The 10,596-nt window shown below is 47.9% G+C and overlaps 1 protein-coding gene across 1 annotated transcript in view; it reads left to right on the top strand.

The window, feature by feature from the left end:
- The first annotated feature begins 4,006 nt into the window (after positions 1 to 4,006).
- The window catches only part of PTPRG (protein tyrosine phosphatase receptor type G), a 417,185-nt gene continuing 410,595 nt past the window's right edge, over positions 4,007 to 10,596 (top strand). The window contains exons 1-2 of the mRNA XM_072876458.1: positions 4,007 to 4,025; positions 4,610 to 4,726. Coding sequence (XP_072732559.1) covers positions 4,642 to 4,726 — 85 coding nt within the window. The 5' untranslated portion in view covers positions 4,007 to 4,025; positions 4,610 to 4,641. The remainder of the gene's footprint in view (positions 4,026 to 4,609; positions 4,727 to 10,596) is intronic.

The raw sequence follows: 10,596 nt of genomic DNA, 5'->3' as shown, positions 1-10,596 counted from the left end.
CATACATTTTGCTTTACCTGCCTCTCTGGGTTAATCTATTTTTATGTCTTCATAAATCAAACAACATAGCTCATTGCTATGATTATATTGAAATAAAGCACTCTTTTTTTTTTTTTTCCCCCTCACAGCTACTTTGCTTGCCCTCCACCTCTGTTTCTCAGCAGGTTCTCAGATGCCTTGTTAAGACTTTCAAAGCCTCACAGCATACTCTGAGAAGACCGCATCTGTCCTGAGGCTACAAGAAAGTAACTCTGCAATAATATAATTTATGAAACTCCAAGTTCAGCATCCTTTTTTTCCTTTCTATGCAAAGCTAGACAGAAACTAGGGCTGCTGAATTAACCTGGAAGTTTATACCTCACGTGGCTTATAATCTGAACTGTAGCTCCTTCTCAGGTACTTCACATTGATTTACCCTTTCAGGGCTAGATCCTCACCTGGTATTTTCCCCATAGGTGAACCAATCCAGTGAGGCTGGCTGGATGTAAATCAGTGAAAACTCATCCCTTTCTTTCCAAACACAAAGTGTAACTTTCTATATACAATTTTTTTTTAATTTTTATTTTTATCTCCCCAATCCTTTATATAGTCGTTATAGATGTTAAGAAGCCTGTTTTGGAAATGATTAATGCTATTAATATTTTTCTAATTCAATAAACCCTCTCATCTTTGAACTCCTTGCAATATTTTTCTGCTTTCTTCAGCTTTCCACTAATTCAAACATATGACAAATGTGAGTCTTCGTTTCAGTTTTCTATTATTTCTCATGTCTGATCAAATAAATTAACAGACTTTCATTTCTTTCCCAGGAGTGATGCCCATATGTTGATGAAGGCAGCATAAAAATATTACCTGTTCAAACAGGAGGGGGAAAAAAAAAGTTATCTTTTATTCACTGTTCCATGCAAACCAGAGATGCTGATCCTATTCCTTTCACCTGGACAGCACCCACCATGTTTAATGGTAAATATTGCAAGATCTGCAGAACACCCATCAATCTGGTTTACCGCACTGTATTATAATGTCCCTTTACAATCTCTTCATACAGTAGCAGTTACTTTAATCACACTACAGTACTTCAGTCATTGGGAAAGAATCAGCTGTCCTATCTAATGTACACACTCTCCAGTCACATGGCACCAGTCCGGCAGAGCAGCATGCTGCTAATGCAGTTTTCTCTGTTTGGATAGTTAAAGATACATCTCCAGGCCAATTTGTACCTGTGTATTGTTGATAGACAGTGTGCCGCAGGCAAAGAGACACTGCAGGAAATGGATTCTCATTTAACCGTGTTTAATTTTGTTCTCTGGATCTCCATTATACATCTTTCCATTTCTCTGCCCACCCAAACTGCTAATGTGAAACAAAGCTACTTCCGTCACTACGGCTCCTAAACTGATGTGTGACGACGCAATGATTGATTTGCCACTCCAGGAAAAGTGGGTCATTGTACATGTTGTACCACAGCATGCTGTACCAAGCTGTCCGTGCCGGCATTGGGGTTTTACAGATTTGTTTTTAGAAGTTCAGACCTGAGGGGACTACTGTGAATATCCAGCCTGAACACTTCTGGTTTTTGATGGGAGCGCTGATGTTCTAAAATCTTCCTTAGTAGCTTATAGGGGTCTGAAGTCATCTGTGCTCCTCAGGAGACAGTATTCTTGCTTATGTATTTCATATCTCACTTGCATGTTTGCTCTGAGGATGGAAAATGTAGAATTCCTCCAATTCCAAGATAAGGGGGCAGTTTCAGATTTGTCATTTTCCAGGACAGGAAATCCTAAACTAATGTAAAAATATATTTTAAATATAAAATGGTGTAATTAACAGCTTTTGCAAGGGATTTTGAATCAGTGAGAAAAATACTGCTGCAAACTGCTCTTTGAAAACAATCCATTACTTTTATTCTTCTTTTGTGAGATTGCAATAGTGTTTAATAACTTTTCTCATGTAATGAGATCTGTTGAAACTCACTTTAAGATTGCGTCTTACAATACCAGGGAGCCATCATTTGAAGAGGTAAGTCTCAGTACTGGAGGAGAACCTGCCTACCTATCTGTTGCATTAGATCAGTAATGTTAGGAATCAGTTGCTGAAAGGGGAATATTTTGCAGGTTTTTCTGGAGCAGCCCAGTAAGTGAGCACAGATGTCACTACAGAATCCAAAAGGTCAAGGCAGGTGGGGATTTGTTTTTTTTTTTTTCATAGGAACAAAAAAATCAGGGAAATTTAGCTCTTAAAATTGTATCCTTGTTTTTATGAGAGTTGAAACCAACTTCCAAACCCCACCTGTTTTGGGAAATGATTTAATGAACAATAAGTTGGATAAGAACTTTCTTCAGGGCCTATAAATTTTTTACTTTGTTTTAGATAAATCCTTACGCAAGCACCTTCCGTACTCTTTGCACAGCCCAAAGGGTGGTGCCCTCAAGGGCAGAGAACATCTAATCAGGTCCTTAAATCCTTACACGGGTAAAATCCCTATTGGGATAAACAATTTTGCCTAGTAAGGACTGCACTTTTAACTTCCAACTCTAATTTTTGGCAGGCACAACCTGGAATGTGGAGAGAAAGTCTAAGGAAAGCCTATGAAAACGCAATGCCTCCTAATTAGGGGCCCTTTGGCTGCAGCGTAATCCACTGATTTGGCACCCTGTGCTGCGTGGGGTAAACCTGGATGGACACAAAGCCACAGCCTCTTACAGAAAAGTCAGAGCGCAGCAGTGGTAAGCACCCAAGCCCTGAGGGCTCTGCTCCAGTGATTCCTAAGTTGAGGCAGGGGGAGAGAAAATCACTGCCGTTCCACTGAGTAAATATGACTTCTGAATTTTCCTACTCTGTTCCTCCTCCTGCCGCCCATCTCCTCTCCTCTGGAAACACCACAGATGTGGAAGGTTTGCAGGTAAGCAAAGAGGAGATGGTCACAGCAAATGACAGAGCCAGAGCTGAGCACAGCACGCACTGATAAACCCCTGCCAAACCCTTTCCCTTCTGAAACAGAATCCCTGTAATGGAAATAATTACCAAAGAAACAGACAAAAACTACTTCTGAATGAAATTTAAGCTTCAGCAGACCACAGCACCGCCAGGAAATGCCAAATACAAGCAACCATCCCTTCATCCTGAATTCACACCATTTTCTGTTTCTGTTTCCTGTGCAAAATTATCAGTCACTCAGAAACTGCTGCCAGGGGGAGGGCTGTGGATCGAGATTTGGATGTGGAGTGCCTTGGGACAGGCTTCACCTGACTCTGCAAAAATACCAGATAACTATCTCATTTTGAGGGGGCTCTCTGGAAATATGTAGTATAATGCACAATACTGGGGGAAAACCCAGCAGTTTTGTGGGGGACCTCTGGCAATACCCAGAATGATGCATTTTACTGGGGGAGGAAAAAACTGTGATGGGGGGTGGGAGAGGGGGTCTCTGGCAATATGCAGTACAGTACTGGGGGGAAAAAAGCTGCACGATTTTGTGGGGGACCTCTGACAGTACCCAAAATGATGCATAGTGCTGGGGGAGAATAAAAGCTGTATGATTTTGGGGAGAATTTCTGGCAATACCCAGCACGGCATTAGACAAAAAAAAAAAAAAAAAAAAAAAAAGCGGTACGATGTTGTGGGGGACCTCAGCAATACGCAGTGGGGTACACCATACTGAAGGGGGCAGAGGAGAAGTATATGATTTGGGGGGGACACACACACCTCTGGCAATACACAGGATGGTGCACACAAGTGGGGGGGACACGAACGCCCAACAGCAAGCCCCGGCCCCCCGCAGCACGCACCGAGGGCGGCATAACGACACAAGTAACTTCCAACGGACACGGCTTGCGTAAGAGTGCAAAATCCGAAATGGCACACGGCGAATTCCCTCGGCTCAGTCACACACTTTCCCCCAAGCCCGTCGCTGCCGGCAGCGCCCTCCCCTCCGCCAACACACACTCCGCCGGCAACAGGGCGGGCGCCGCCGCCGCTCCGCGGAGAGTGCGCGGGGCGCGGCGGGGCGCAGGGCAGCGGTGCGGGTGCGTGCGCGCGAGCGGGCCCCCGCGGCGCGCGCGCGCGCCCCCGCCCCGCCGCCGCGGCCGCTTTAAGGGCGGCGGGGGCGCGCCGCCGGGGCGCCCGGCGCGCCGCCGCCTCGCCTCGCCTCGCCGCCGCGCCGCGCTCCCTCTCCCTCTCCCTCGCCCCGCTTTAAAGTCTCCGCCAGGATCCGGGCTCGCCCGCCACTTCCTGTACGGCAGGATGGAGCGCGCCGGGGCCCCGGCTGACCGCCGCCCGCCCGCCCGTGCGCGGAGGCGGCTCTGAGCGCCCCGTCCGCGGCATGCCGCGCGCCCCGCCGCCGCTGCCCGCCTGAGCCGCGCCGCCCCGCGCCCCGCCGCGCCGTGCCGCGCTGTGCCGCGCGGGGGGTCCCCGCGCCCCGCCGGCGCGCCGTCCCCTTCCTCCCCCTGCCCCACGGCTGCGGGAGCTTTTTCCCCGCTGAGGAGGCGAGCGGGAGCCCCCCGCTTTCTGCCGCAGGAAGAGGGGTGCGGGGAGAAACTTATTTTCAACAAGTTTGTTTTTTTTTTCTTTTTTTCCCTTTTTTTTTTTTCCTGTGTGTTAATTATTTTAGCCCCTCTCCCCTTTCGATGTGCGGCTTTGGACATGCGGAGGCTACTGCAACCGTGTTGGTGGATCTTTTTCTTGAAAATCACCAGCTCCGTGCTCCATGATGTGGTATGCTTCCCCGGTGAGTGAGCGCGGCGGTTGGGGGGTTCCCGCTGCCTCCGCCACACGTGTCCGCGACCCCCGTGGGGTGCCGGCGAGGCACCCCGCGAGTGCGGAGCATGCGCCAGGGACCGGGGGGGCCCGTTTGCACGCGTGGCCCCAACGTTGGGCTTCCCCCAGCTCCGCAGCACCCTGCCGGCTGCGGGCAGCGCTGCCCGCGAGTGGGGCCGCGCGCGGTGCATGGGCTCGGCTCCGCGCTCCCGGCGTGGTGTCCCCTCTCTCCGGTGCATTGCAGCCCCCGACGGCGCGGGGCGGGCGGAGGGGGTCCCTGCGCGCTGCCCGTCTTTCGCGGGGCTGCCCGGGGGCTCCCTTTGTGCTGCGGGACTGCCGCCCGCCGCCCCCAAGGGAGCGGGACTCCGCGCTCCGATCCCTTCTTGCAAGCCCCCGTCCTCCGCCAAAAACTTAGTTGTGCGCGGATCCCTGCCCTCCCCGCCCCACTCGTGTCCGCGGTGGGTGTCTCGCCGTGCCGGCGCGCTGACCTTGGCAGGGCGGGGGGGGTGGGAGGGCGCGGGGCTGCGCGCCCGCTCCGCGCCCGGGGCTGGCTCTGTGCAACCACCACCCCACGCCCGTGGGAGAGGGGTTATGCGGGCGGGGGCCACCCAGCGCCCACCGTGCTTTCCGCCCCCCCCCCCCGCTTCCTTCGCACCCCGTGGCTTGTTTCTGTGCATCGCTCCTCGCCCCCCACCGAAATGCAGGGGCCGCGTATAACTGGGCCGGGCGGGCGCTCGCCCCGCTCCGCGCCCCGCCGTGGGACCCGTGCCTGCCCCCGCCCCGGGAGCGCCCCCGGCCCGGGGGAACGCGCGGCGCCCGCGCGGGGCTCCGGCTCCCGCCGCCTCCGCAGTGCCCCGGGCCGTCCGCCAGGGGCGCTGTCGCGCCGCCGGCGCCCCCACGGGGCCGCGCGCCCCCCTCCGCGCCCTCGCCCCGCGCCCCTCCGCGGGCGCGCAGCGCGGGCCCCGCCTGCGCGCAGCCCCCGTGAGGCAGCTCGGAGGCACAGCGGGCTTGTCGCTTTTTTTTTTTTTTTGTCGTGCCCCCCACCGCCTCTGCGGCTGAAACGATCTTCCTGAAAGCGGCTTCGCACCCCCGCACGCCCCCAAAGTGGTTTATTTATTTATTTTTTTTTTTTCCGGGGCTTCCCCCCCTCCTGCAGTGGTGGGGCGGGGGGGGCCGTGCGGTGGGGTCCGCGTGAGCTAGGTGGGGTGGGTGTGAGGTGGGAGGCCTCGGGCAGGGCGAGCCCCCCTCGCCCCGAGACTTCTCCTGTCCCTTCTGTGAGCTCCTGATGCAGCCCGGGTCGTCGGCTGTGTCCAGGTGTGCAAGTGTGAAAAGAAAGAAGTAGATTCTGGAAGCTTTATAGGAACTTCCACTTCTGTTTCTTTTTCTTTTTTTTCTTTTTTCCTAAAATACACTTTTTTCTAACCCCAGACACAGAGATAAGCAGATAGACCCATCATATCCCAGTCCTTCCAGCAGCTTCTCACATGGTAAAATGATTTGAAGCAAAAAGAAAATAAGTTGGAGAGAGGGTTAATACCTCTGCAGCTCTTGAAGAAACATTTATCTTCTTTGTATTGATTTCTTCTCAATTTCAGCCCTCAGAGTGAAGCCTTTCTCTCTGGTTCTGATATATATTGTACAGTAATTACATCTAGAAGGCAGGCTCCAGGAACGCTTCAGGAAAACAAGCTATGATGTAGGTTTAATATGACAATATTGCACGACTTGCTGATTTAGATCAGTGGTGTTTGAACCAGATGATATTTGCGTTATGGTTTGAACATAAAGACGAATGCAAGCAGAGAGTAGTAGGTCTATGGACATTTGCTGCGTGTAGGGAAACTCTTTAACGCTAGAAGCGGTAAAACAGCTGTGTAATACTTAGGAATGTTTCAGGGCTCTTCATTGCTGAAGGTTTGCTTGGAAAGCAAACTATTTTCCAGAAGGGCTTTTCTGCATTTTATTTTTGTACAGGGCTACCATGTTAGACCTCAGTGGCTTGCTTACTCTTTTATGCCTTCTTCTGAAAAGCAGTAATATCTGGTGTGTGTGCGTGCAAGGGGGTGGTAAGCGAACCATCGTGATAAACAGGGACGCTCCAGACTCTGATCCGGTACATCAGAGATGCCCGAGGCAGGAAAGCTGCAGGGAGGATCTCAGTGGACTATAACAGGACATTGGTGCTGACAACATCCAATGGCAAATCATCGGAATTTGTGTTGGCGGGGAATCCCAGCAAGATATTAACCGTTTAGTATCTACCACTAATGTTTCAGTACCTTTTTATAGCGTTTTCTAGAGAGAGGATTAGAGAATTAAGGTGTTAGTTATTTTATGTGTTAATTTACAAGCATCTTTCTTCCCTCTGCTTCATATCTAGCTCTCTTTAAAGGAAAGCGAGGTCACTATTTATTTTCTCCCCTGCAAATCACTTTACTTTGTGAAGAAAAATAAAGGCTATTTTTTCTTTGTTCAGCAATGATAAATGAACCATGCAGAAAATAAGTCTTTGCAGTATTCCTTTGTTAGGAGGATTGTAATAGGTTTTCACTGTTTAAGCAGGTATTATTGTTTCTGTTCCTTTGGTTGCAATAAAAGGAAGGAGTCATTCTTGCACAAAAAATATGAGAGTAAGGTTTTGCTCTTTCTGAAGTGTTAAGTTTAGTACATTTCTCTGTGGGCTTGTCACTGGTAATTGCATTGCTTAATAAATCAAACTAAGACAAGGTAAGAGAGGTTGTTTCCATGGGGTCTGTTTGCTCATTAATTTAAATTCACAGTACCAAAAATCAGTAAGACATAAATATTAACATTACTGTGATATCCTTACTACGTAGTTTCTCAGTGCTTTGCCAAGATAGGATAAATATTTTTTTTGTAAAGGAAAAAGTACACATTTGTGCAGTTCTTAGCTGTTGCTGTGACAATCCTGTCATTTAAGGAGTGACAATTGTTAGCATTTTCTTAGGCTAGACGCATAAATGAAAGTAATTTATCTTAAATCTAGATTGGCTCTGGTAATGGATCCAATTGTTGCTGACCTGGTAACTGTCTGTAAATGGGTTTTAGATTTTGAGTCTTCATAGTTCTGAGCTGAGAGTTAATTTTGCATGTAAGTGTCTTCTGCTTGGAGGAAAAAATATACCAGGAGCTTTTCCCTATGAACTAATCAAATGCTACTTCAGATATTTTTAAAGGCACAGAGAAGGCTGGCTTTGTTTATTGAAGATTTTACAGAGGAAGGTGCGTTGTGCACGTAGAGAAGTACGGAACGTACAGGAGAGGGCCCTCCAAGACTTTATTTAGTCCTGTGGCTTTTATGAAGATGACACTTCTTACATTTTAATTATCCCTTATTTTCAGTGCCTTTTTAAAATATGCTTTACATTACGGGAAGTTGCTAATGGAGTCCTTGCAGATAAAGAATGTCAAGTGAGCCTTCCCAGGCTGTAAGAGCTGAGCTTGCTGGTGTGCTTCTGGGTGGAAAACTCAAGGGAGAGCTTTGCTATCCATTAGCAGGTTTACAGGAGCTGATTTGTGGTTAACAGAGCCAGGACACAGCTTTTAAAAGTCTTCAAGTAGTCACAGGAGCTGTCTGCGCTAGCAGCCAGAGTAAGAGGCTTCCTAAGTTGGGGAGGGAGGAAGGGACATCACAGAAGGAAGGGATTTCAGTATATCCAAAAAAGAAAGGAACACAGTTTGAAGGTAACTGGAATCCCCTCAGTCGTATTGGGGTGTTTGCAAAGTCTAAAAAGCCTTTATTCAGATTGGGGATGTTGCTCTGCTTGGAAGAATGAGGAGGATTTTTTGCCTGTGTGTATGAGTTAGGATTCCTATTACTGCTTTCTCATCCCCCATCTCCTCTCCTTTTTGTCTAAGAAATGGGGATGAAAGGGTTTTTGATCCTATTCAGAAAATGGATGTCTTGGTCAGAGCAGTGAGGAACTTCTGTGAGTCTAGCACAGAGATGTTATGTTGTTCACCTGTCCCTCCCGCATCTGTGCTGGGAACCTCTGCTGAACAAATAGGTCCTGCTTGGTATCATAAAAATCACCGAAAACCACCTATTGATTTCAGTAGGGTGATGGTTTCACTTCCAGTTTCTGGGTCTTTGCAGGGGCAAGTGTTGTCTGTGTGCACTCAGTTAAAGCTGTACTGTTACCACGTTGTGCAGGTTTAATGGTTGGGGTTTGTTTCCAATGACAGATAAGACAGATAACAGTGAGGACTCTATCCATGTTATGATCAGTGCTCAAGGACTAACATATTTAGAATATTCTGAAATAAAATGTTATTAACGTTGACTCTAATTTCAACGTTCAAGTTTCATGGCTGAATTAAGGAAATTACTTCAAACTCTTAATCTCAACTGTCCTTGGAAAAAATGCTAATCATTTGGTTGCTGCTTTTTAGCAGCTAAATGAACATGTGGCATGATGTGCTCTGAAGCCTAAGGGTATAGTAATAACACTGTACTTTAGCTAATATATAACTTTAATCTGAGAAATTATGAAAAAATGAGACTAATTTCTGTTTGCCTAAGTTACTGTGCTTCCATTTTTAAAGATCAGAGTTGCTCCTGCGTGTTGACGAAATTGTAATTACTTATATTTACATGCCATGCTGCTTACGGTTTAATTCTAACCAACAATTTTTAGATATTTTAGGAAATGGAATCTCATCAGTAGGGACAAGCGTTCTTAAAAGATATGGAGTCATCTAAGGATGCAGATATGCACCAAATGGGTTAATTTATGGTTTTATATTTCCCTTCTGGGGACTGCTTGCTGCTTTAGGTGCCTAAATATCTCTACAAATTTTTCCCTCCTTCATGAGGTAAACTCCTGTCAATGTTTCTTCCAAATGAAAACGGTGAACCTGCATCTTCTTGCACCAAGTTGACAGCAATGTGACTTCACCGATTGCCAGAGTTACTCCCAGGAAGAACTGGCTTGTGTCAGCTTTGTAGAGACATGCAGGGGTTGGGAAGCAATGCGGAGAAGGACAGTGTAAGTGCACACTTTCATACTAAGCAGAGGAACCTGGGGCGTGGCCAACTGGAGATGCCCAATGAGAGAATAACTTTTGATGAAAGCAGCTAGTTTTTACATTTGTGTGTAAATAAACCTTTAGAGAAAAAAAAAATCACAGAAAAATGATCCTTGGTTGCTGTTAATTTTTCCAGTGCTCAATATATTGTGGTAGTGCTGCTGATCATGTTATCCATGTTGCAGGCTACGGTTAGCCACAACATTACTTGCCGCATTACTTGCCCTGGGGCAAGTTAAACTGGCTTCTTTCTTTTAATGCTGCTAACGTGTGGTACAGCTCTCCAAAGTGATCTTGCCCCACTTCAGTGAGGACAGGTGTACTCTTAGATGAATCAGGACTACACTGGTCATGTCTTCAAACGCTTTGCCTTTCAGTGTACCATCGTCTTACTGAGGCACAGCTGCCAGGCCACAGTGGATTCCTGGTTTATGCCTTGAGCTGTCACATACTTGGAGCCTAAGCAGAGGCTCTTCCCACCCAGAAAGTGAACAGATGAATGAGGGTGCAGATTGCAAGCACAGCATTGAAGGTACTGCGATACTCCATGGGTATTGCTGTTCTTGTTTCATTTTTCCTTTTTCCTTTTCTCTGATTGCTAGCAGTATTAATGGGAAGCTGAAGGAAACAATGGTGGTGAATAAAATCCCCAGCTGACTGGAGGAGGAGGGAGGACACAGGGCAGTAAGGAAACCAAGAAGTTCGTGCAATCACTCTAAGATATGTTTTTATTACACTGAATGGGCTCACCTTACGGCAATTTGAATTAGTCTTCAAGTGAACTATGGTTAA

The sequence above is a fragment of the Ciconia boyciana genome, chromosome 11 (genome assembly GCF_034638445.1).
Source record: "Ciconia boyciana chromosome 11, ASM3463844v1, whole genome shotgun sequence".
Taxonomy (NCBI): domain Eukaryota; kingdom Metazoa; phylum Chordata; class Aves; order Ciconiiformes; family Ciconiidae; genus Ciconia; species Ciconia boyciana.
Note: the sequence above shows the minus strand (reverse complement) of the source record. Positions and strands in the feature narration are given on the sequence as shown.